At 44.6% G+C, this 24,725-nt stretch overlaps 2 protein-coding genes and 1 long non-coding RNA gene across 3 annotated transcripts; all 3 read left to right on the top strand.

The window, feature by feature from the left end:
* Positions 1–258: 258 nt before the first annotated feature.
* Positions 259–2,406, top strand: LOC130550002 (uncharacterized). Its single transcript, XM_057327336.1, has 6 exons — positions 259–653; positions 861–1,010; positions 1,211–1,297; positions 1,393–1,530; positions 1,636–1,773; positions 2,254–2,406. Exons 1-6 carry the CDS (start codon positions 609–611, stop codon positions 2,404–2,406), a joined length of 711 nt encoding a protein of 236 aa, XP_057183319.1. The 5' UTR covers positions 259–608.
* Positions 2,407–2,626: 220 nt separating this feature from the next.
* On the top strand, positions 2,627–4,951 carry LOC130550000 (uncharacterized). The gene is made up of 5 exons (XM_057327334.1): positions 2,627–3,111; positions 3,200–3,527; positions 3,613–4,414; positions 4,513–4,722; positions 4,838–4,951. Exons 1-4 carry the CDS (start codon positions 2,735–2,737, stop codon positions 4,656–4,658), a joined length of 1,653 nt encoding a protein of 550 aa, XP_057183317.1. The 5' UTR covers positions 2,627–2,734; the 3' UTR covers positions 4,659–4,722; positions 4,838–4,951.
* A 3,738-nt stretch (positions 4,952–8,689) lies between these two features.
* On the top strand, positions 8,690–19,253 carry LOC130550003 (uncharacterized). The gene is made up of 3 exons (XR_008962305.1): positions 8,690–16,879; positions 16,958–17,060; positions 17,649–19,253. It is a non-coding gene; the product is annotated as an uncharacterized LOC130550003 (long non-coding RNA).
* Positions 19,254–24,725: the final 5,472 nt, after the last annotated feature.

Raw genomic sequence — 24,725 nt, 5'->3', positions numbered from 1 at the left:
ATCCAGAGAGTAGTGAACACACGCACAGCAAGTCGTCAACACACGTACACCCGGAGCAGTGGGCAGCTATCACTGCAGCGCCCGGGGAGCGGGTAGGGGTAAGGTGCCTTGCTCAAGGACACCTCAGTTGTTACCCGCCGGCCCTGGGGATCGAACCGGCAACCTTCTGGTCACAAGTCCAGCTGCCAAAGGATAGTCCGCCAAAATGTTGAAGAATGTTGAACTCACAGCCAATCGCGTGGGAGCGCTTCAACATTCGCGGCGAATCGCGTTGCAGTGTTCAACATTCGTAGCCAACAGGGGGAGAGCGCTTCAACATTTGCATCCAATCGCAGAGCGGAAGTTCAACATTTTTCAACATTTGACCAATCGGAGCGCAAGAGAATGTCGAGGGCGACCCGCCCCCTCTTCCGAACTGATCCGAAGGCGAACGATCTTTGACGAGAGGTTAGAAAGAAGGGGTAGCCAATCGCGTGAGAGCGCTTCAACATTTGCAGCCAATCGCCGAGCGGAAGTTCAACATTTTCAACATTTGACCAATCGTAGCACAAGAGAATGTCGAGGGCGCCCCGTCCCCGCTACCGAACTCATCCAAAGGCGAACGATCTATGACGAGAGGAATGAATGAAGGGGGAGTGTCAGAGGTCAGGAAGGTACAGTAGAAAGTTCACGACCTAAGAGCGAACATCACTGCATGAACCTCTCCGTTTATTTTACAAACAAAGAGTATATTTCTGACGGTGGTATTAACGGTAAGAATGCATAACCTCATCGCATGATTTGTGCATGAACACTGTTTTGTTTTGTTTTGTTTTGTGTTAATGTTTATTTAATTAAGTACTTTGTCCAAAACGGTTTAGGACAAGATGGCTACAAAAAGGTCACATAAAGCCATGTCGGACGCTGAATGGGTTTCTCGCCTCAGAAAATTTGCCAGCACAGGAGTCTTGTCATCAGATGGCAACAGGCCAGCTCCGAGGCAGAAGCAGTGGCACAAGATTTATCAAAAGGTTACAGATATTAATTGATTTTATGTATTTTGAGAATTATGTGATACTTTGCAACTATTGACTGTTAAATAAAGGGTGGGGGAGGGATATTCATTGAATAGGTGGTTTGAATTAAAGTGTAAAATGTCTTCAACTTTCTCTTTTAATGGAGTTGCTCAGGTAACCATTATTGTTTAGTTACAAATGCATTTGTGTTACAGATTGAAAAATGTCCGATGCAATCCCGTGGCCAGTTGACCTTGCATGGAGCGGTCCAGAAGTGCGCATGTGGTTTTCACACTCAGAAGGTAACATTAATGTGAATGCGTTGCAAGTATTTTTTTAAGCAAACCAATGTTCCTCTTTCAAAAATGTGTTTATGTGTTTTTGTTGTTATAAGCAGCCCACTGCCTCTTCTGAACAAACACAGAGGGTCAGAGAACAACAGCCTGCTGCTGCAGCGGCACAGGAGCAGAGTGAACCCCAGCCTCAGGCCCGGCCGCAGCCTTCACCATCAAGGATAACTCCGAGTTTGTCAATGGTAATAACAATTTTTCTATTATCCATATTTTAGTGTCAAATACTCTATTCTGTTGACAATTTATAAAGTACAGAAAATGTCATTGTAATTGTTTTGTACTTTCAGTTTACCAAACCAAGGTTTAGCGGGTCTCACATTGCTGCAGCGAAGCCAAATTTGAGTGTGGCTAGAAGACCATCACGTGTGGATGACCAACCCAGCGCAGCAGTGTCCAGTGCCCCGAAACCAAGCACCATTGTCTCTGTAAGTATTGGCATAATCCACTTTTCATGCTGTTAAGTAAAGTTAACACATTACGCTCGCCTCCACTTTGTACACACATATTTTTATTCCAGGAAACCATACTGTAATGAAATAAGATCAGAACTTTACAGTATTGCATAATGCTTTAATTAAATACATTCGATATACACTGCTGTTCAGCAGTGACACCTTAAATTGATCAAAAACGGTCCAACATTTTGTCACGCTTTATTAAGTAGTCAACCATTTTAACTGTGATTTTTAAATATCAAAATATTACTGTTTTAATTTATTTTTTGATAAAACAATTAAGACTTTGGAGAACGTAATAATCTAAAGCATCTTTCTGGTCACACGCCTCTGAACAGTGGTGTATAATTCCATTTAACATGAGTTAAAATTATTGGACAGTTATATTTGATGAGTTATAATTCACTGCATCTATTGTAATCTTTCATAATTCACTGCATGATTATATAGATGCAGGACCCTGGAGTTCCAGCCTCTGTCCCCAGAACCACTCCAGATGTGACCGCTCCTGCAGAGTCATGCAGTATCGTCTCCGTAAGTAATCTCATATTTTTTCATTTTAAAGGTTATGAAATTTGCATATTAACTGTTACAGCTCATTGAAGTCACACCATTTTGCTCTGTTCACTTTTGACATCTAATTTTATTTCTTTGACTTCTTATTTCATGTCAAGTGATGAGAAACCGCCAAAATTTCTAACCATATTCAGATGGTTAGAAATATTCAAATATTTAAAAAAAGAGATATGTTTGTAAAATTACAAAAAATATGCTTTGCAGCTAAATGACTAAATGTTTTGTCTTTTTTCCTTAACAGACTGCTCCTTCTGGGGCATCACTGCAAGCTCCGTCTGAAGTTTCGCTTCCTCGTTTGTGGTCTGAGACCTTACCACCAGAGGATCACAGGTGGATTGCCGGCAGGCTTTTTAGAATGGGGTCCAAAGGAAAGCCAGAGCTCCGTGACAACCTTCAGCTCTGGTATTACCCACCACAGCCAGCACTTACGTACAATCAGGCTCCAGCTCCAGACAGATTTTTCGCCCATGCTCTTTTGCTGTGGATGCCATATAAGCTGTGGAGGGTCAAGGTGCTCTGTCCCAATCCTGCCTGTGGACAGCATCAGCTTACAGGAGGCGGTCTGCACAAGAGGGCACGGCAGGTTCTGGACATCGATAGGATGTACAACATGGTCACAGAAACCCTCATCTGTACCAAGTGCAAAGCCTCGCATGTGTCCTGGAGTCAGACTGTCCTGCAACAGCTGGATCTGGGCCATTGCTCTGAGTTTCGGGTCATCCTCACGCAGAAGTAAGTTCACTTTTCTTCCACTGTCAGTATTTGCAAATACTTGATGTATTTAACATTATTGTATGTGTGGATTTTTGCTTTTCCTTAGGTATGCCTGTGATCTGAGAGTCATTAGATTCCTGCGTGAGCGTGGCCTAGGCAACAGTCCTACACGGGTCATCAAACAGCTGCATGAGAACCACAGCGAGGAGTGGCTCAAGTGTCTGGCCCGGTACACCACCCAATGTGTTGACTTCGTCAACCGCCCTGGAGTGTTGCCAATAAAATTCCAGGAGCCCCCAAAGCCTACAGTGGTGCCAAGCTGGAAGTGTCTTCTCACTGTTTACAGCCGAGACATCCTGACAAGGCTGGATGAAATCCATGCCAGGATAACATCCACTTACGGCACAGTGTTAAAGATGGATTCAACTAAAAAGGTATTTTAAAAATTGTATGCTCAGCATTCTACACTGTTTGATGTTTACTACATTTTAAACATGCTCCCAATTATGTCTATTTCAGATCACCAAAAAGCTGGCAGGGACAGCCAGAGGAACGGGACTGTGGCTCACCTCTGTTGGCAACGAGTTTGGCCAGGTGCTCATCAGTGTCTTAACAGCCCAGGAAGGAGCAGGACTGGACAAGATGGTAGACGGTCTTGTGAAACGCTACCAGCAGGCCGGTGTGGATCCACCTGCCGTGTTGTACGTCGACTGTGGGTGCTGCACTGAGGTGGGAGAGACCAAGCTGAAAGCTAGGTTCAGTGGATGGCCGGATCTCCTGATAAGGCTGGACATCTGGCATTTTATGCGCAGGATCGCCTTGGGATGTACAACCGACGCCCATCAGCTTTACCCCATCTTCATGTCACGACTGTCAGCGTTCATCTTTGAATGGGATGGTGCTGATGTTTCTCTGCTCCGCAAAGCCAAGAGAGAGCTGCTGATGTCCCAGGGTTGGCCTGCGCTGACAGATGAAGATGTCGACAAACACCTTAAGAGGGAAGAGTTGGCTCTCCATTGTCGGAGGAGGACCTGCGGGGAGGAGACTACCATCCTTCTCCTTGAAAGGCTGCTTACAGAGCTCCTAAGCAGCCAAGTCAACGACTTCCTGGGTGTTCCTCTCCTGGACAGAGAAAGGATGGAGCACATCTGGAGTGTCCAGAAGAAGCATGTGAAATGCATCCAAGATCCCCCTGGTGTGGTGCTCTATACAGAGAAGGGGACCTTAACCAAGGGTGGTGTGCTTCTGAGGACATACAGATGTGCCAGAGGCTCCACTTCTCTCGAGTCCTTTCACTTGCATCTCAACTGTTTCATCCCAGGTACGTACAGTATCTGCCACACATAGAATGCATATGTAGAAAAAAGCATTAAGCGTGTTTATTTAAGACTCCTTTAACACTGTTGTGTCTGTTTACAGGGACCAGTGCCAACAGTCTGAACTTTCAGATTTATCTGCTGGAGGGGCTTCACAGGTGGAACCAGGACCGGGAGGCTGCTTCCTTGTCATCTGAACCATCAGCTTTGCGCAGCTACACAGGAGAACTCCTTCACTGTGCAAACTGAAATTATGAAAAGCTGTTTGGCAGGAAAGTGGTCCCCACGTTTTGTCCCCCTGCACGTTACACCGGTAAGAGAATTTGTTATTGGTGTAAACCTGCATTTATGTAAAATATCAGCCTTTATATATTATATTTAATTCTCACTTGAATGTAATTCCTGTTTATTTATTGTGTTTATTCCAGGTGAGCTCATTGGAGTCCAGTATTTGTTCCTTCAGACTGGTCAGGCACTGCAGGAAATGAACCCAGACTCTGAGCAGACAGCAGAGCTCCTTGATGACCTCAATGTGGAAGAGCGGGAGGAAGATGAGGGCTTCTGTGACATCAACGAGGATCACACCTTAAGAGATCTGGATGTTGTTCTGTCACCACTGTCCACACTGACACTGGGTTCTTTCACCCCAGTCACAAGCAGTGTCACCTCTGTCCTGGGCTCCTCAATGCCTTCATTGGTCCCTGACACCAGTGTTCTGGCACATAGCCTCCCACAGTCTGCGTCCCCTGTCCCCTCTGAGCCTTCTGATTTACCTGTCCACTTGGAGTTGGAAGATGCAGGGCAGGAAGGCGATGAAGAGATGGTATGTTCCACTCCTGTATTTTTATTAAACAAAAATAAAAATAACTATTTATTAAAAAACAATGAATTAATGGTCAACATCTGCTTCTGTGCTGTGAACCCAGAGTTCCCTTTCTGTCGGTCTCTCGACGTTGTGTCGAACCGACAGATGGGGTTCGTCCTTGAGAACCAATCACTTCCGTCTTCTTAGAAAAGGCCAATGAAAATTGGCGAATGAAATTTGCATGCCGGACTCCGCTCCCGGATATCCGGGTATAAAAGGGAGACGGCGTGCCTCATTCATTCACCTTTTGTTCTTCGGAGCCTTCGCTCATGATCAACAGACTTCGCTACAAGACTGCCGGCTCTACGACGTGGTGCAGCGGACTGTCCCTTCCATTACACACAAGTACGCGCACACACACAGACACGCACGCACACACACGCTCAGTGAGAGCACACATTTAAGATAAAGGAGAGAGAAGCACATGTCAAATATAACAGACTATAAGTTCCTGTATGCAATATTAATTAAGTAAAACTTTAAAATTCTAAAGCAGCCCCCCCGGCCAGGCAAATAGTGCAAAAAACAGTATGCAAACGGTGGCGAGGAACCCAAAAACTCTAATCGAGAAAAAAAACCTCAGGAGAACCCAGACCCAACCAGGGGATTCCAGTTCTCGTCTGGCAAAAGCTGCTGCCTCTGCACAAGCTCCAGAGAGCTTGCACAACAAGGCTAAATAAAATAAATAAACTTACTAATAAGGTAAATTATAGTTTAAGATTATCATTAATAATCTAATAGCATTTGAAATTTTGTGGTGAAGACGTGTCAGGTGACCACGTCCTTCTTTATCCAGCTCTATCATCTCAGCTCATGTCAGGTCGCCGCTTCCCATTCTTCGCTCTACCATCAGGTCAGGCCATGAAGACGTGTCAGGTGACCGCGTCCTTCTTTATCCAGCTCTATCAACTCAGCTCTTGTCAGTTCGCCGCTTCCCATTCTCTGCTCTACCATCAGGTCAGGCCATGAACTGCATCCTGCTCGCTGTGGTAACCTTGGAACAATGAGACAAGACTGGCTGAGAGTAGAGTACTGTTCTGCACACTTTGATGCAACAAGTACATCAGTTGTGTTTTTGGTTCCGGTTGATCTAACTAATGCAGCCTAAACCCTCAGAGGATTTATATTATGGAAGTGTAGTGTATGCAAGATTAAAGAGATGCGTCTTTAGTCTAGATTTAAACTGACAGAGTGTGTCTGCCTCCCGGACAGTGCATGGAAGACTATTCCAAAGTTTATGTGCTAGATAGGAAAAGGATCTACCACCTGCACTTGATTTTGAAATTCTAGGTATTACCAACTGACAGGACGCCTGAGAGTGTAATGCACGTGAAGGACTGTAATACAAAAGGAGTTCATTCAAGTATTGAGGAGCTAAACCATGTAGGGCTTTATAGGTAATAAGCAAGATTTTAAAGTTAACGCAATGCTTTATAGGTAACCAGTGCAAGGTTGACAGAAACGGGCTAATATGTTCATACTTTTTTGTACGTGTAAGAACTCGAGCTGCTGCGTTTTGGACCAGTTGGAGTTTTTGTAATAAGCCTGCAGGGCAACCACCTAACAGTGCCTTCCCCACTGGGTAAAGAACAGGCATTCCATCCATCACTAAGCACCTTCCTGAGGGCAGGCTGGGCAGAGCAGCCCTGCCCCCTTAGGCCGGGGAACAGTTGAGTTATCTACCACATAGCTCTAGCCGGAACTAGTGCTCCAGACGTGGTAACCCCCCCCCCATGGGCGGTTCCATCTGATGTATCCTCATGAATTGTTCCCACCTCGGCAACACATGACTTACCTAGGTGGACTTCCACCTTGCGGTTAACTCTTTCAGTCCGCACATTTTCCCATGAGTTCTCCCCTGATGGTGAGACCATGTGGTGTCTCCACTAATTCCTCCCTATGGTAGGTAGTGGTCTCTCTAGCTTTTTCCCCCAGGGTGGAATAATGCTTACCCAGTGGCCCTTACGGTGCCGGGCAGCTTCTCGTTGTTAGAGAATCAAGGCCTCCGCCCGTGACGGCCAGTGGCAGGGGCTTCCCACTTTTTCTTCTATAGCTCTGGGACCCCCTTCCTCTCCACTGGACGGTTACAATTTCGCGCTAGCGTTCACGTCTGACTCGCCCAGGTCTGACTCGTTACGGATGTAACCTCAGTTCCCTGATGGAGGGAACGAGACATTGTGTCCTTCTTGCCACAACGCTGGCCGCCCGCCGCAGCGGTCGAGGGATGCTCAGGCTCCTCAGACCAAAAGGTGAATGAATACAGCACGCCGTCTCCCTTTTATACCCGGATATCCGGGGGCAGAGTCCGGCATTCAAATTTCATTCGCCAATTTCATTGGCATTTTCTAAACTAGTCAGAAGTTGATAGGTTCTCAAGAGCGAACCCCATCTGTCGGCTCGACACAACGTCTCGTTCCCTCCATCAGGGAACTGAGGATACATCCGTAACCAAGACGTTCTCTTTTATGTCTTCTTACTCTGAAACAGACAAATAAACACAACATTAGGTCAAAATTCCCATATTAGCAAGGGTCCATGCAAAAGTAATCTGTTTTATGACGTTAACAGCTGGGAAACAAAACGAACGCTTCACGGTATATTAGATCCGTATATCTGAATAAAGTGCTCTTAAAGGGGCAGCAGCATAATACAGATCTCTGTTTATAATGTTCATCAAGCATTCATATGGAAGGAATTGTGTTCTCCTTATATGAATTGTTAAGATAACGTAAAAAGTAGCATACAATAATTTAGTTGTTAAAGATTTAAATACAGTACACCTTGTGTTGAAAGAGAGTTTATGTATAAGCAATAAAATCAATAATCATTATAACTTGTTTTTCTATATCAAACTAGACCGAACGTTAATGCCCTGGCAGTGGCAGATAGATTTGGTTTTATATTTAATGTTATTACATTAATGTTTAATTTGAGATTTACAAGAAATATGTTGTTGTAAAAAAGCACATTATTTATTTAAAGTGTTTGCAAACCAAATCTTATTGCACATTTGTTCATATAGCAGTAATTTTAAAATAAAAGTGCACTACACACTACTTTTAAATTCATTATTGAATTTTACGCTTAACAATGCTATTAATCGTGATTAATCACAGAAAAGTCATGCGATTAATGCGATTAGAAATGTTATTCGTTGCCCAGCACTAGCATCCTCTTTTTCAGTATGGAACTCGACTCTGTCTCCATGACAGCGCGACTGACTAGAAAGCGCGCTCAGTCAGTGTTGATTGCACATTCTTATTGCACATTTGTTCATATAGCAGTAATTTTGAAATAAAAGTGCACTACACACTACTTTTAAATTTATTATTGAATTTTACGCTTAACAATGCTATTAATCATGATTAGTAACAGAAAAGTCATGCGATTAATGCGATTAGAAATGTTATTCGTTGCCCAGCACTAGTAAATAGTTATGAAAAGATTTGTAGGTGTGTGTATGATATCCAAGATATGTTCACACAAGTACATCTTACCATACGTAACCGTCCTCTTCGACGCCCTACGGCTCCGGCGTCCCCCACTCAGGCGGCCCCCCCCGGAAGAGACATCGAAGAGGAGACCATCACCCTGTCAGTAGCCGCGGCGAAAGCGAAGCTGCCCCGACGGGAAGACCCCAGGGAGATCGAGTTTACCATCGGGCCCGACCCCAGCAACTACATCGCTGGTGGGTCAGATAGGGACGGTTTCTGCCCCGTCTCACCATCTGCTGGCACCCCCGGGGCCCACTTACTAAAGAGTTTCCTCTCTCTCTGGGTTGTCATTGCAGCCGCTCCCACCCTCGGCACGACGGTGGACGGCAATTCGACCCCAGCCACTACATCGCTAGTGGGTCAGTGTGGCGAGGGGGGCGTGGTCCAGCGAGGTCTGGGGAGAAAGGGACGGGAGATCGGCGGGAAAGAAGTAGGGCAAAGGATGATCATAAACACCTGTCTCTTGTTTCAGTGATTGGCGAGAGGAGAATAAAAGCCAACAAGAGCGGAGGACAAAGGGAGAGAGAAGCGAGGCGATACAGGACGAGAGACCGAGAGAGCTGGAGCGAGAGAGACCCAGGCTGTAGGGAGAATACGAGCGATTGTGCCAGGAGGCCAACTTAAATATTATTTCCTTTTGCTTTGTGTTTTGTTTTTGAGTTAATAAATCTCTTACCAGCTACGCCGACCCTGTCTCCTTCCTTCCATTATCGCGAATCGTATTACAGTGGTGCCGAAACCCGGGAGGAAGGAGAACACCACCGTTATGCAAACCCCGCCAACCTTGCCGTTTGCGGACGTCATCTAGGCGCTCGCGGGACTCCACCAGGAGCATCATCAGGCTCTGCTGGACCTACAGAAGGAGCAGGAGAAAAGGTTCCACCTGCTCCTCCAGGCCCAGACGGATGACCGCGAGCTGTTCCGGGGCTGGATTACCCAGGGTGGGCAAACCGGAGGGACACCAGCGGCCGCCGGCCCGTCGGCTCCCGTGCTGCTGCATAAGATGGGGCTTCAGGACGACCCGGAGGCTTTCCTTGAGCTCTTCGAGAGGTCCGCGGAGGTATCTGGCTGGCCCCGCGGTGGCTGGGCCGCCCGACTTATTCCATTGTTGTCAGGGGAAGCCCAGCTCGCGGCTCAACAGCTGCCGGTTCAGAACCTCCTGAACTACACGGACCTCCGGAAGGCGATCCTCCAGCGTGTCGGACTGACCCCAGAGCAGCAGCGCCAGCGCTTCCGGTCGCTGGAGTTCGGGGATGGCGGCCAGCCCTTCGTGTTCGCCCAACGGCTCCGGGACGCCTGCCGCAAATGGTTGCTGGACGACGACGGCGATGTCGACACGGTCGTGGAGCGGGTAGTACTCGAGCAGTCCGTGGGTCGACTACCCACGGAGACGGCCCGGTGGGTCCAGTGCCACCGGCCGGCATCGCTGTCCCAGGCCGTCCAGCTGGCGGAGGACCACATGGCGGCAGGCCGCGGGCTCGGCATGACGGTGGACGGCAACTCGACGTTGCATCACGGCAAGGAGCAATGTTGAGTATAATCACCAGCCCTCAGCACTCTCAGTCAGACAGTGCGTTGAGCTGCGTAATCGCCAGGCAGGAAAAACAGCAGAGCCGATCTCCTCCCCGGGAGCCTCCCAACGGCGAGGGATCCGTACTGCTAGCCATCGAACGAACCCCCCCCCCGCGGGGACAATGAAGCAAATCGAACCCCTAGTCCCCCTGTCTCGGTTCCTGGGAGCCTGGCTTCGGCTTCCCAGGCCGTCACGGTGGCTAGGGAAGGCGATCCAGTTTGCCAGACGCCCGCCCAAGTTTCGGGGCATCCCCTCTACCTCAACCCTTCTGGCGAAGGAAGCGATCGAGCCCGTCCCTCCAGCCGAGATGTTCAACGTGTTTTACAGCCCGTACTTCATTGTCCCAAAGAAAGGTGTCACCTACACAAGCTGCCATTCAGGATGATAACGCAGAGGCGCATCCTGACGTCTGTCAGATGTCAGGATTGGTTCATGGCAATCGACCTGAAGGACGCCTACTTTCATGTCTTGATCCTCCCTCGGCTTTCGAGGGGCGGGCATGTCAGTACAGGGTCCTCCCCTTCGGTCTGTCCCTGTCTCCACGGTTCTTCACGAAGATCATGGAAGCCGCCCTCCTTCCCAACAGGGAAAGAGGTGTGCGGGTACTAAACTATCTCGATGACTGGCTCAACTTGGCGCACTCGCGAGATCTGTTGTGTACACACAGGGACCTGGTGCTTTTGTGACCTCAAGACTTGACTACTGTAATGCACTGCTTAGTGGTTGTCCTGCAGCATCAATAAACAAACTGCAGTTAGATCAGAATGCAGCTGCCAGAGTTCTAACAAGGTCCAGAAAATACGATCACATAACCCCAATGTTATCAACCCTTCACTGGTTACCCATTAAGTATCGTATTAACTTTAAAGTTCTTTTAATTACTTATAAAGACTTAAACGGTTTAGCCCCTACCTACATAACAGAGCTTCTACCACACTACAACCCATCACGCTCTCTAAGATCTCAAAACTCCAGACTTTTGATAACACCTAGAATAACTAAATCCACCAAAGGGGGCAGAGCTTTCTCATACGTAGCACCTAAACTCTGGAATAGCCTCCCCAATACTATTCGAGGGTCAGACACACTCTCCCAATTTAAATCTAGATTAAAGACATCTTTTCAGCCAAGCATTCACTAATACATAGCTAATGAACAGCAGCTACGCTAATTATTCTCGTTCTGCCCTCGCCTCGGGATGCCCATCCCGAGGTAGGGAGAGATTCCGCCAGGCCCAGATGAACGTCATATGCCCATCCACAACTAGAGATTACGCCAGCTACATCGGAAAATCCCGTGCCATCCTCCTGCGAGAGCCTGTGGACTGACTGACCATCCCAGCTCCATCCAAGGCAATTCCATCACCACCCAAGAAAAAGGCGACCATCTGGCCGGCCCAGCTCAGACATTTCCATCCCCAACCGAGAGCTAAGACGGACTACCTGTCACATAAATGCTAAATTTACAATACTTGGTATTTAATGCTAAACTTACATCACATGACAGCAGTTTGAAGTTATGGCTGCACTCAGTGACTTTGATTGGAGGTAGCTGGGTGGGTGTTGTAGGGAGTGGGGGGGCTTGTTGGTTGTGGTTCAGGGTGTTTCATTTGTTGGGACTGTGTGGGTCTGGTCTGGTTGGTCTTGTTTTGTGGTCGATGTCGGACAACAGAGGAATAAAGTTAATTATGCCATTACTACTTTTCCCTGGTTGTTCCTCTGTTGTCTGTTGTTGATCGCGGAATGGGACTGGGTTGGACCTGCACGGTTTCAGCGGGTGGGGCTTCATGGGTCGCGGCTCGTGGGCTCTCCCTGTTCTTCGTGGACGTTGCTCGGTGGCTTTGGTCGGGGTCACTGAGTGCAGCTATGACACGTCAGAGGAGATCTGGCCCTCCCGGCTGAGCCTGGTTTCTCCCGAGTTTTTTTTTTTCTCCATTATTCATCATTGGAGTTTGGGTTCCTCGCCACAGCAGAGCAGTGCAGTGTTGGCTTGCTCACCAGGAGACTGCATTTATTTATTTATTCATTTATTTATTAGATATTATTTATTAGAATGATCTTGCTTGGTCTATAAACACCATGCACTGTGCTGTGTTTTACCTTTCTGTGTTTTTCTTATTTGCTCCTGTAAAGCTACTTTGGAACAATGCACATTGTGAAAAGCGCTATATAAATAAAATTGAATTGAATTGAATTGGTGCTCCGGCATCTACATCGTTTGGGACTACAGGTCAACTGGGAAAAGAGCAAGCTCTCCCCCGTGCAGAGCATCCTCTTTTTCGGTATGGAAATCGACTCTGTCTCCATGACAGCGCGACTGACTAGAAAGCGCGCTCAGTCAGTGTTGAACTGCCTGAAACACTTCATGTGTCCCCCTGAAACAATTTCATAGGCTCCTGGGGCACATGGCGTCCTCGAGGGGGGCGGTCCCCCTCGGGTTGATGCACATGCGACCGCTCCAACACTGGCTGCAGAGTCAGGTTCCCTGGAGAGCGTGGCACACCGGCAGCAGGCGTATGGTCATCACGCCTTTTTGCCGACGCACCCTGACCCCCTGGTCTTCAATGACCTTCTTGCGGACAGGGGTCCCCCTAGGGCAGGTGTCAAGGCACGTCGTGGTAACGACGGATGCCTCCCTGCAGGGTTAGGGTGCCGTGTGCAACGGGCACGCAGTGTCGGGGCGGTGGACGGGCCCCCGCCTGCGTTGGCATCAACTGCCTAGAGTTGTTGGCTGTGCTACTTGCACTGAAGGGGCTGCAGCCTCTCGTGCAGGGCAAGCATGTGACAAATGGGGGGTGTAATTAGACTCGGTTCAGGTGCGCTATAACCAAGTCGCGTTTGTGCTGCCTAGATGTGCGTCACTAACTTCTGGGTTGCTGCGTAATCGTCCAATAGGTAGGAGCTGCTCGCCGGTGAGCTGGTTAGTTTTACATTAATGCTATTGTGTTATAGGGCTGTTATTTGTTTAGGTGGAACTAACCAGTATGCCTGTAGCGATGGGTGCCGTGGGGTTATGAGGAGTGTGTGTGTGATTTCTGCCAGCTGTACAAGTATGTTGTGATACCGAGCCTCGTATGCTGTGTAGTTGTTGTTACTTATGTTTATTGTTTTGTCTTTCCACATATGTGACCCTGGACGACAAAACCAGTCTTAAGGGTCAATTTTTCGAAATTGAGATTTTTACATCATCTGAAAGCTGAAGAAATAAGCTATCGATTGATATATGGTTTGTTAGGATAGGACACTATCTGGCGGAACAACAACTATTTACAAAGCTGGAATCTGAGGGTGCAGAAAAATCAAAATATTGAGAAAATCGCCTTTGAAGTTATTAATCTGAGGCACTGTAGCAGGCCATCCACTCACAAAAAGTTTTTTTACATATACAATAGGAAATTTATAAAATATCTTCATGGAACACCGTCTTTACTTAATATCCTAATGATTTTTGGCAAAAAGAAAAATCATAAATTTTTACCCATACCATGTATTTTTGCCGATTACTAAAAATGTTCCCGTGCTACTTAAAACTGGTTTTGTTGTCCAGGGTCACATATACATCTGTCCTTAGGCAGGGCCGGATTATCCAATGGGCATTATGGGCACAGGCCCAGGGGCCCATACGTGCTTGGGGCCCAAGAAAGGGGGAGAAACTGTTTTCGCTATATTCATTCTGCCGTGTGCCTCTCTGGCCGCACACACGCAAGTGCGCACACAAAACCGTGTTTCTAACGTACGCAAGTCTGTCTCTTGATTTAATAACTTTTACAAGCCCTTTAGCAGCTTTTGTTCAGAAGCACAATGCGATAAATCAAGCGACTTTCCGATAAACTTTAGCTTTCAGTGGGAAAATGTCCCCCGCGAGCGCAAGGTCTCTCTTTCCCCGCGCAGGGATCGTCTCATTGAGCGGCAGGAAGAAGCAGCACATTCCACAGGTGACTCCTGAATAAAATTAGTACAAAACAGCATTTCCAACAACCTGTCACTGTTATCGACTGTTTGAATGTGTAAACATGAACCCATTTCGTCTGTAAATATGCACATGGTTACCATGACAGAGGCTGTGTGAAAGAATATAGCCAAAATCGCCGCTTTTTATAGAAACTGAAAAGATGTAAATGAGAACGACTTTGTTGTGAATATAAGATATAGGTTAAGTTAGAATACCCTCACGGTTGTCTTTAAAATCTTAAAAAGGTAAGAGTTTTTTTACATGTATTTGGTGTGTCTTCGCCAATAATTAATTTTATATTGATGTTGATCAGGTCTATCTGCCTTAATTTACCGATTTTTAGCCTAAGTTATTAGAAAATCCAGAGTGCTTTTACATACATTGCAAAATGTTTACTTACACAGACTCGTAACAGTATAACTAATATTCGTTAATGCCGTTTACCATTACACGCTTACATAAGAACGTGAGTCGCGAAGTGCTTGTTACACAAATAAAGTTGAACAAATGGACAAATTACTCTTATAGTATAATCATTGACAAAGTCTGCCCTTTTATTCTTAGAAAAATGAATATGTTTATGTATATGGGGGGGGGGTCTACAAGACACTTGTGGCCAGGGGTCCCTGAATTCTTAATCCGGGCCTGTCCTTAGGTGTTTAATACGCCTGGAGTTCATTGCGGTGGGCTGACGGAGTGGGTAACTGTTGCGTATGAGCAGTGGTGGCCGGTCAATAGGGGGCGCTGGGGCACTGCCCCCTTAAAGTTAGCTAGAGAAGAAAGCTACTTTAATATGCCAACAATAAGTTTAATATATATCGCAAATTAATAACGAAATACAATATTTAGTCGTACTATTACACCGTTAGTCATATTATCATTTATTAAAAAATCAAAATTTTATTTTGTTCATACGTGTGTGCAGGGCGCCAGACAAACGAGTAGGTGCGCACATTTTTGAAAAGCATGTGATTTGAGGCTGAGCTCTAATTGGCTTGTTTCAAATCGTCTAATTGGCTTGTTTCAAACCCTCCCACTTTTGTTGTAAGCGAATCAATATTGTTTTTATGTTTTTGGCCTCATGTGATTGGACCGTTCTTAACGCCTCTCATTACCGCTCAGCAGATTGTCATTTGACTGACAGGTACTGATTAATGTAGAAGCAAGCGAAATTATCTCGAGATAAAAGAAAATTCGATTTTATCTTTACAAGAATACCCGTTCCAAAGGCGTTCGGATGAAGAGAAAAAACGGATCAAGGAGCTTGGATCTTACACTCGGTGCTTTTCCGGCACTTCTTATGGAAAACGGAGTTGGCTAGCTAGATGCAATGTAAGTCATGCCTTTTATTCTTTTCCCTGTTTGCTGTTTCAAAGTCCTGGCACCGAAACGTTCTGGACAACAACAGGGGTTTGCGATTTAAAACATCTGATAAGTGCAAGCGACTTGAAAGTAGCTGCAGCCATCTTGACAACGCTATGAGGCTCCAGTTTTTTGGGAAGCTTAGCATTGCTGAACAGCTAGATGAAGGCTACAGGATTGGCATTAGAAGGCACAATGAAGAGGTCACAAAAAATCGACACATCCTGTCTAGAATAATAGACTGTGTAATAGACTGTCTTTGCGTGGCCACAATGAGAGCGAAAGCTCAGATAACCCTGTGATATTCAGTGGCTTGGTCGACTTTGTTGCCACTCTTGATGGAGTTTTGAAAGAGAACCTCGAGAATGCCACTGTGTTTAAGGGAACTTCGAAAACCGTGCAGAACGAGCTGTTGGACTGTATGTTGTCTGTTATGAGGGAACACATAATCCAAGAAGCACAAATCAGCAATTTTCTATCAATCCAGGCCGACGAGACCACCGATATTGCCACACAGTGCCAACTTGTGCTTGTGCTGCGCTACATTGATGGCAAAAGCAACGTGCAGGAGAGGTTTTTTGCTTTTATTCATCTGCATTCAGCTGATTCCATTGCTACAGCACTAAAAGAGCATCTTACTGTCATCCTTCCAGAGGATCAGAAGAGTAAACTCATCTCCCAAGTGTATGATGGAGCCAGCGTGATGAGGGGTGCCACTGCAGGTGTTCAAAGGAAGATTCAAGATGTGTACCCAAATGCCCATTACATCCACTGCTATGCGCATCAATCTAATAATGCAAAAGGCCACTTCTCACATTCCCAAAGTTAGAATTTATTTTTCTAACCTTGGAGGATTTGCCATCTTTTTTTCAAGATCACCCAAGCGCACGGATGTTCTTGATAAAGTAGTTGCCCATAGACTACCAACATCAAGCAGTGTTAGATGGAACTTCCACAGCCGTGCCATCAATACAGTGTTTGAGCACAAAGAGGGCCTCATTCGCTGTTTTGAAACTATTCGAGACTCAGGTGACTTTGACCCTGTTACCACCAGAGAGGCAGGAGGCTTTGCCATACTGCTGGAGGATCAGGATTTTAATTTTTTTCTACAACTTTTCCACAACATCATGCCACACGTCGAAATCCTGTATGCCAAACTCCAGAAGAAGGACATAGATTCAGTCCACATTAAGGGCAGCATCCAGCAGGACATTCAGAAGATCAGGTAGCAGCTGTATTCCTCCTTTTGTATTTGTTATCATTATTATTGTTATTAGTCATACATTTTCTTAATCCTTCGCAGAAATTCTTTACATTCTCTGGTTAACCAAAGCAGTGAAGGAGCTTCTCAACCAAAGAGGCGGCGGTCGCTTAGTCCAGAGGTCCATGAACAGATTGCAACAGAGGTAAGTTTATTCTAGTCCTTGTTACTCTGCAGTTTTTATAAGTAAATATTAACAACAAGTTAAACGGCATTGTTTCATTTACCCTCTTTGGGTACTAAATGTGTTCTCATGTCTTTGAGTTTATACATGTTTTGCTTAAATATTGTAGCAAAGAGTAGATCCTTTGATATTGGGCTTTATTAAACTTTATGAAACTATACTACATTTATTTGCAATGCATATTTTACTACAAGTCAATCTATTTAACCATTTTCATAGTCTTTAAATTGTGATCTAAATAGATTTGTTATTCTTAGGTTTCCTCTAGTGGAAAAAGATAGTATTACAGCCTTCATATTCTCTTTATCTGATTGAATTGAAAATGGCTGATAATAAAAAATTGTTATTAGCGCCCTAAGCATCAGAAATGCATGAAACTTGGCATGTTTGTCTAGTCCATATGTATGAAGTTTGGATAAATCAGGGATTCAAACACTGAAACTGGTCTCCATCTCTCTATAACTTAAAACTGATCATTTTAAATGTTGCAGTTGAAATTGACATTTTGTCATCACTACATCATTTTTGTTTTTGTCCTTCACTCTGTAGGTCTGTGACACCATACTCCAACACACCATGAAACGGTTCTGCTTCTGCATGGAACGGTACACAGTGGCGTTTCCTGAAATTCACTGAGTAGGACTTTGAAGGCCTATCCAGTGCTCAATGGGAGTAAGCTAAAGACAGAGCTTAGTCTCATTTACTGCAAGGAAGAGTTCAGAACCTGTTGTGGTGCTGTGGACCTACTGCAGCTGTTTAAGGAGAACAATCTTGAAGAAGTCTTTTCAGACACTGTCACTCTCCTAAAGATCCTCATCACCACACCCATGACCACAGCAGAGGCTGAGAGGTGTTTCTCAACTTTTAAAAGAGTCAAGACTTTTCTGAGAAATAGCATGACCCAGGAGAGGCTAAATGCATTGGCCATGCTGTCAATGGAGAAGAGAATGGTGACTGAGATCATTGACTTTAACCAGAAGGTCATTGAGAAATTTGCAAGTCAGAAAGGAGAGCAAAATGTATTTTGAAATAGTGTTACTGGCCAATGATTAGGTAACTATAGTGTGTTGTGTTTTTTTTTTAATGATTATCTTGATTACTTCATTACTGATAATAAACCCACATTCAATTCAAATTCACTGATTCATAGTACATTTATTTGCATGTATTAACATTGACTGTAATACTGATACATCACCTGATTAATGGCTATTTATAGTCCTGCATTACTGACAGTTGGATTTTCAGTTTGTTTGCGCTCCCCCAAATATTTTTAGCACCAGCCTCCACTGCGTATGAGGCTTGTAGCTGAAATATCTATACTCTGCTATGAACTTCCCCTCTATCAAACAGTCCTTTGTTTTGCTGCGCTGCTAATCCAGACCGGCGGCTGCTCTGCTTTGCATCTTTCCCTCTCTGTGCTTCCGCATGCTAGAGCGGTGTGGAGTATATCGTCTGTGGACCGGCTCTACGTTTGTTGACAGCTGCTAAGTGCTACAACTTTTTCCTACTGCTGTGGCCCAACTGTTTCCGCCTGCCAGGAAGATTTTAAGATTTACTCCGTGTGCTGAAACGACGCACTGTAGTCACCATTGTGCTTGTTGTTTGTTTTTTTTATCATTATTTTTTTTCTTGAGGACTTTTTTGCAACAAAGTGTTTCTTTGTTTTTGTTCTTTGTTGGCATGCAACTGCACTTGTAGCTTTTGGTTTCAGAAGCATGCTGACCTTGCTGTGGATGCTATTTTGTTCTTAATTGAGATGCTTTCAATTAGCAATGCTCTTGATGTTCAGTGGTACACCATGAACTTCTGTGCAGTTGCAAGTATGTGTTAAGTGATTTTGTTTTTGTTTTATTTATTTTTTCCTTTAGAGTTGGGGTGGCAATTGACAGGAAGGATCTACACTTATTCTTGCTTTTCACTTTTAGGAGGTGGCGCTCGTTACAGTTTGCTGTGCTCCCTATTGCGTTGCAGTGTGTTTTCTATGGTGTGAGTGAACATGTGTTGCGGTGTCCTCTTGTGCTTTCAGACAGAAGAATATCGTCGTTCCTCCCAAAGAAGTGAAGCTGCCAATTCCCCAACTCCTGAGTTTTGTTGACTTTATTTTTATTTATTTATTCTGTTGTTTATAACGTGGAGAAATCCAAGTGTGATGTTGCTTTTATTTTGTATTTAATAAAGAGATTCTTATTTTGTACTTATGTCTCATGCCTGTCTCCATCTGACTTGAATCTGTGAGCCTTGCTTTGTTATGGCGATATCCCAGTAATATCTCTGGGGTGGCGTAGTCTGTTATTATTGCTTTAGTTGTTTAATTTACCTTGTATCGCCACACTTACATGTCTCTTAATTGCAATACTGAACTGTTATTTGATTATAATAATCCTTAGACATACTTTTGTCCTCCCCAAAGACATCCATTATAAGAAAGCAACTTCGTGGCTTAATACCGAAACGATGACCATGTATAACCAAATTATTTTAATACATTTATTTACCACTGATATCAAACATCAACATAATAACAGAAAATTCTGTTTTAGTTCATCGCTGCCTTGATCCACATTAAGCAGTTTCCTTATAATGGACTTCAAAGTTGAAAAACGTTGCATGCTACAGTCAAATCTGTGCATAAAATGTATTTACTTAATATGTTAAGTCATACTAGTGTTTTCTATCATAGCTATAATGAACATGGGATAAAACTGTTGAATGACCCGGAGAAACTGATATTACAGCTTTCCTGTAGCTCAGTGGTAAGAGCATGGCGTTAGCAACATACTTAGAAACAAATGTATAGTATTATGCAATGTAAGTCGCTTTGGATAAAAGCGTCTGCCAAATGCATAAATGTAAAATGTGTAGTTGCTGCCTAGCTGGAGACTCAATCAGGTCACGGAATGAAGATGCTGGATGTGGAGGTCCTGGGCTGGTGTGGTTACACGTGGTCTGCGGTTGTGAGGCCGGTTGGATGTACGGCTTATGGTAGAGAAATGAACATTCATATCACGGGCAACAGCTCTGGTGGACATTCCTGAAGTCAGCATGCCAATTGCACGCTACCTCAAAACTTGCGACATTTGTGGCATTGTGCTGTGTGAGAAAACTGCACATTTTAGAGTGGCCTTTTATTGTGGCCTAAGGCACACCTGTGCAATAATCATGCTGCCTAATCATCATCTTGATATGCCACACCTGTGAGGTGGATGGATTATCTCTGCAAAGGAGAAGTGCTCACTAACACAGATTTAGACAGATTTGTGAACAATATTTGAGAGAAATAGGCCTTTTGTGTACATAGAAAAGTCTTGAGTTATTTGTTGAGTTCAGTTCATGAAAAATGGGGGCAAAAACAAAAGCGTTGCGTTTATAATTTTGGTCAGTGTAATTATTCATACCCTTTTACAACCTCCTCTTCTGACCAAAGAACCCATCCTGTTTAAAGTTCCAGTAGTGTCAGTTACTTTTCAAACTCGTGAAGAGGAGAATTACCAACGTAGAGCTGCAAATCTGAAGGGCCTGGATCAATTCTCTAGAGAGGAATTGTTTCAATCTTTTGTCAGGTGTTCTCCAGGCATTATACAGTGTACATGTGAACAATGACGCAGAGCTGTTATTTTGGCAAAAATAAGAGGTTGTGTATTAGAGAAAATCACATTTATTTCATAATGACACACCCCTATTTAAAATTCGTATTCTCAAATATAAGGTTAGATTTTTGTAACATTTTTCAAGAAAATATCCAAAGGCTTAAAGATGCGGATTTATTTTCAGAGCCATCCTTGTTCTTATTTACCTAGGTTATGAAAACTTTTGAGCACAACCGTATCTTTCATATATAAACAAACATCAATGCAGTCTGACGGGAATTTGAACCTATTTTAGGTGATGGCTCATTTATGTGAATTTGTATGATCTCATTCGTATGTTTATTATGATTTGATTAGCCTTTATCATTAATTTGCCACCATGTAAAATGCGTACGTTTTAACAAAATCAACCTTTGCGCCTGTGATTTTAGGGTTTGGGTTAGCCACCTTGTAAAATACGAACAACTTCCTGTGATATCAGTTTATAACATTGGCGATCGGTGCCTCCTCTTCAGGGGAAGCAGGAGTTCAAAATACGTCTTCAGCGCTTCACGTGAACCTATGTGCATCACGCATCATGTCAAAATACGCGCCTGCTGCAGACGGGTCAAAAGGGTTTATGATAAAAGAGACGCTCGCGTTCAGAAGAAACTGCGTTAATACTTAACTCTGATTACACCTGAGACTAAGCAAGTATCTAGCAAATGCGAGCATCTCTTTTATTAAAAACCGTTTCGACGCGTCTGCAGCAGGCACGTATTTTGAAATGACACGCCACAGACATGACGGGCTAAATACATGTTTTGCCGAACTCCGCATTAATGCTTCCCAGGAAGAGGAGTCATGGATCGCCACTGGTTTATAAATATATAAATGTTTTGAGACGCGGTCTGTAAATTGAAAGTCGTGCCAAGTGACACGTGAAAAAGTCAAGTCAACTCTATTTATATAGAGCTTTTGACAATTTTCATTGTTACAAAGCAGCTGTACATAAAACATATTGATTATAAGCAAAACATTCAAAGCACAGATTTAAGATAAGGGAGAGAGAAACAGTTCAAATATTAAACAGACTATAAATTCCTATATGTAATATTAATTAAGTAAAACTTTAAAATAAATAAATAAATAAAGCAGCGCCCCGGCCAGTCAAATAGTGCAAAACAGTATGCAAGCGGTGGCGAGGAGCCCAAAACTCCAATGGAGAAAAAAACATCAGGAGAACCCAGGCCCAACCAGGGTGTCATGAATCTCAGGGGAAGAGACCCCAATTGCAGACGCCGACCGGAAGACCGGCGGAGTCACTGGCTGGAAGGCCGGTTGGAACACCGGTCGTAACGCCGGCTGAGTCACCGGCTGGAAGGCCGGTCGGGCCGGAAGCACCGGACTGGACACTGGCAGCACTGGACTGGAAACCGGACTGGACACCGGCAGCACCGGACTGGACACCGGACTGGACGCTGGCTGCACCGGACTGGACACCGGACTGGGACGCCGGCTGGACCACCGGCTGGGATGGACCCCGCGCTGCTCGCCGCTGCCTCTTCTTTTTCAGCCGAGCCACCCGTCTGGGGGTCGGCTGGAGGAAGGAAGTGAAGGGCGCGACAGGCTCCGGGTTGGAGGCCTCCGAAGAGGACCCCCAGGAATCTCGCCTTCCCCGCTTGCCACCGAGGCTGGCCGGGGGTGGAGAGGCTGCTGGGGTAGAGGTGGATGGAGGTGCTGAGTTCCCCATGGTGAGGGTGGCCAGGACGCGATCCTCCGGGACAGTAGCCAAGGGTGAGGACACCCAGGCTGGAACCAAAGGCCAGGGATCGTCCCGGTTGACCACTTACCTGATCATATCACCCAACCACAGGGAACTCAACATCTCCATCTCAGGCCGCTTGAGAGGTTCGGTGAGATAGCAGTTAAAGATAACTTTGAGCTCTGACTCACCGAACTCAGTCTCCCCTGCTGCAGCCACAAACTCCTGGGTGAAATCCCTAATCCCTAATCCGATCCCCCTGCCGAAGCCCAAAAAGTAGGCGGGCCTGGTGGGACCGCAAGGAACTGTCCATGTTGCCTGCTGGGTTCTGTGAGGGCTCAGTCATTCTGTCATGAATCTCAGGGGAAGAGAACCCAATTGCAGGCAGCGGGGATGAAGGGGTTATCAAGGATGGTTTATTAACAAAATAAAACAAAACAAAACAAGAACCCATGTGGGGAACAAACACTATTAACAAAATAATCTTTACAAAAGGGAAAACTTCCCTCAAGGGGGACAAAAATGAGAACTAAAATCATAAACAAACAAAACTCACTCACTGTAGGGAAGACGTTTCCAAAGTTTAGGAGCTAGATAGGAAAAGGATCTACCACCTTTACTTGATTTTGAAATTCTAGGTATTACCAGCTGACCGGATGCCTGAGAGCGTTGTGCACGTGAAGGACTGTAAGACAAGAGAAGTTCACTCAAGTACTGAGGAGCTACGGCATGTAAGGCTTTATAGGTAATACTAGGCAAGATTTTAAAGTTAATGCGATGCTTTATAGGTAACCAGTGCAAGGTTGACAGAAATGGGCTAATATGCTCAAATTTTTTTTACGTGTTAGAACTCGAGCTGCCGTGTTTTGGACCAGTTGGAGTTTTTGTAATAAGCCTAATAGTGCATTACAGTAATCTAGTCTTGATGTAATGAATGCATGAATTAACTTCTCTGCATCTGATAGTGACAGGATATGACGTAGTTTAGATATATTCTTAAAATTGAAAAATACAATTTTACAGGTGTTGGCAACATGGCTCTCACATGACAGATTACTATCGAATAAAACGCCAAGATTCTTTGCTTACGACGAGGGTTTTATGCCACATCCGTCAATAGTTAAGCAGTATTCTTGGTTGTTACGTATGGTGGTTTTTGGTCCAATAAGTAACACTTCTGTTTTGTCTGAGTTCAGTAATAAAAAGTTGTTACTCCAGTTTTATCGATTATGCATTCCATTATTTGATTGATCTGCTGTGTTTCATGAGGCTTCGAGGAAATATAAAGTTGAGTATCATCAGCATAACAGTGAAAGCTAACTCTGTGTCGCTTTATATCTCCTAGAGATAGCATGTATAATGCGAAGAGCAGTGGCCCTAAGATTGAGCCCTGTGGTACACCGTACTTGACTTGCGATTTGCGTGACACCTCATTGTTTATTGCTACAAATTGAAAACGGTTGGATAAATAAGATTTAAACCATTTCAAAGCTATTCCGTTAATGCCGATGTAATATTCGAGTGTATGTAGGAGTGTGCTGTGGTCAATGGTGTCGAATGCAGCACTAAGATCATAAGTGACACAAAAAAGGTTGTGCTGACTGACACAAAAAAGTGGGGAATTTGTGATTTACTTTCATACTAGTGTGCCGTGAAAGGTAGTCAGGTGTACCTGTTTTATTAAACAAATAAAAAGAAAATAAATGTACTGCAGCATGCAAATATGAAATATAGACCAGTGTGTTGTTTTATCATCATTTACTAAGTGGTCTAGTTGCCTGTGACCTCCTTAGTCCTACGTGACTTGGATTTTTCCATTATATGCATTTTACTCATTATGACTGACCACGCTACTCAAACCAACAGATACCATGGACAAATAGCATTCAGTACTTGCAAACGGTGCAGTTTCCATGTTGATATCACTTTCCACATCCTACCTATGTGAGCTTAGTTTTTTTTTGTTCCATTTTTTTAAAATCCTAACTGATTTTATGTGTGTGTGTCCCTCAATCGTCCGAAATCGCATACTGCCATACTATATAGTAGGAGAAAAGCAGTAGGCGAACGAATAGTATGTCCGAAACCTCGGCCTTCATAAAACAGTAGGTGAGAATTTCCCGCCTGGTGCACTATTTCTCGCGAGATTTGGACGTGCGTATACTACTGTTGCGTCCGAATTTGCCTACTTACCTACTACTGTATATAGTATGAGAAAACACAGTAGTATGTCCGGATCCTCAGTATTCATAAAAGAGTAGGTGAGAAATTCCCGGATGGCTTACTGGTTAT

The sequence above is a fragment of the Triplophysa rosa genome, unplaced genomic scaffold (genome assembly GCF_024868665.1).
Source record: "Triplophysa rosa unplaced genomic scaffold, Trosa_1v2 scaffold211_ERROPOS241140, whole genome shotgun sequence".
NCBI lineage: Eukaryota > Metazoa > Chordata > Actinopteri > Cypriniformes > Nemacheilidae > Triplophysa > Triplophysa rosa.
This window is presented reverse-complemented; position numbering and strand designations above follow the sequence as displayed.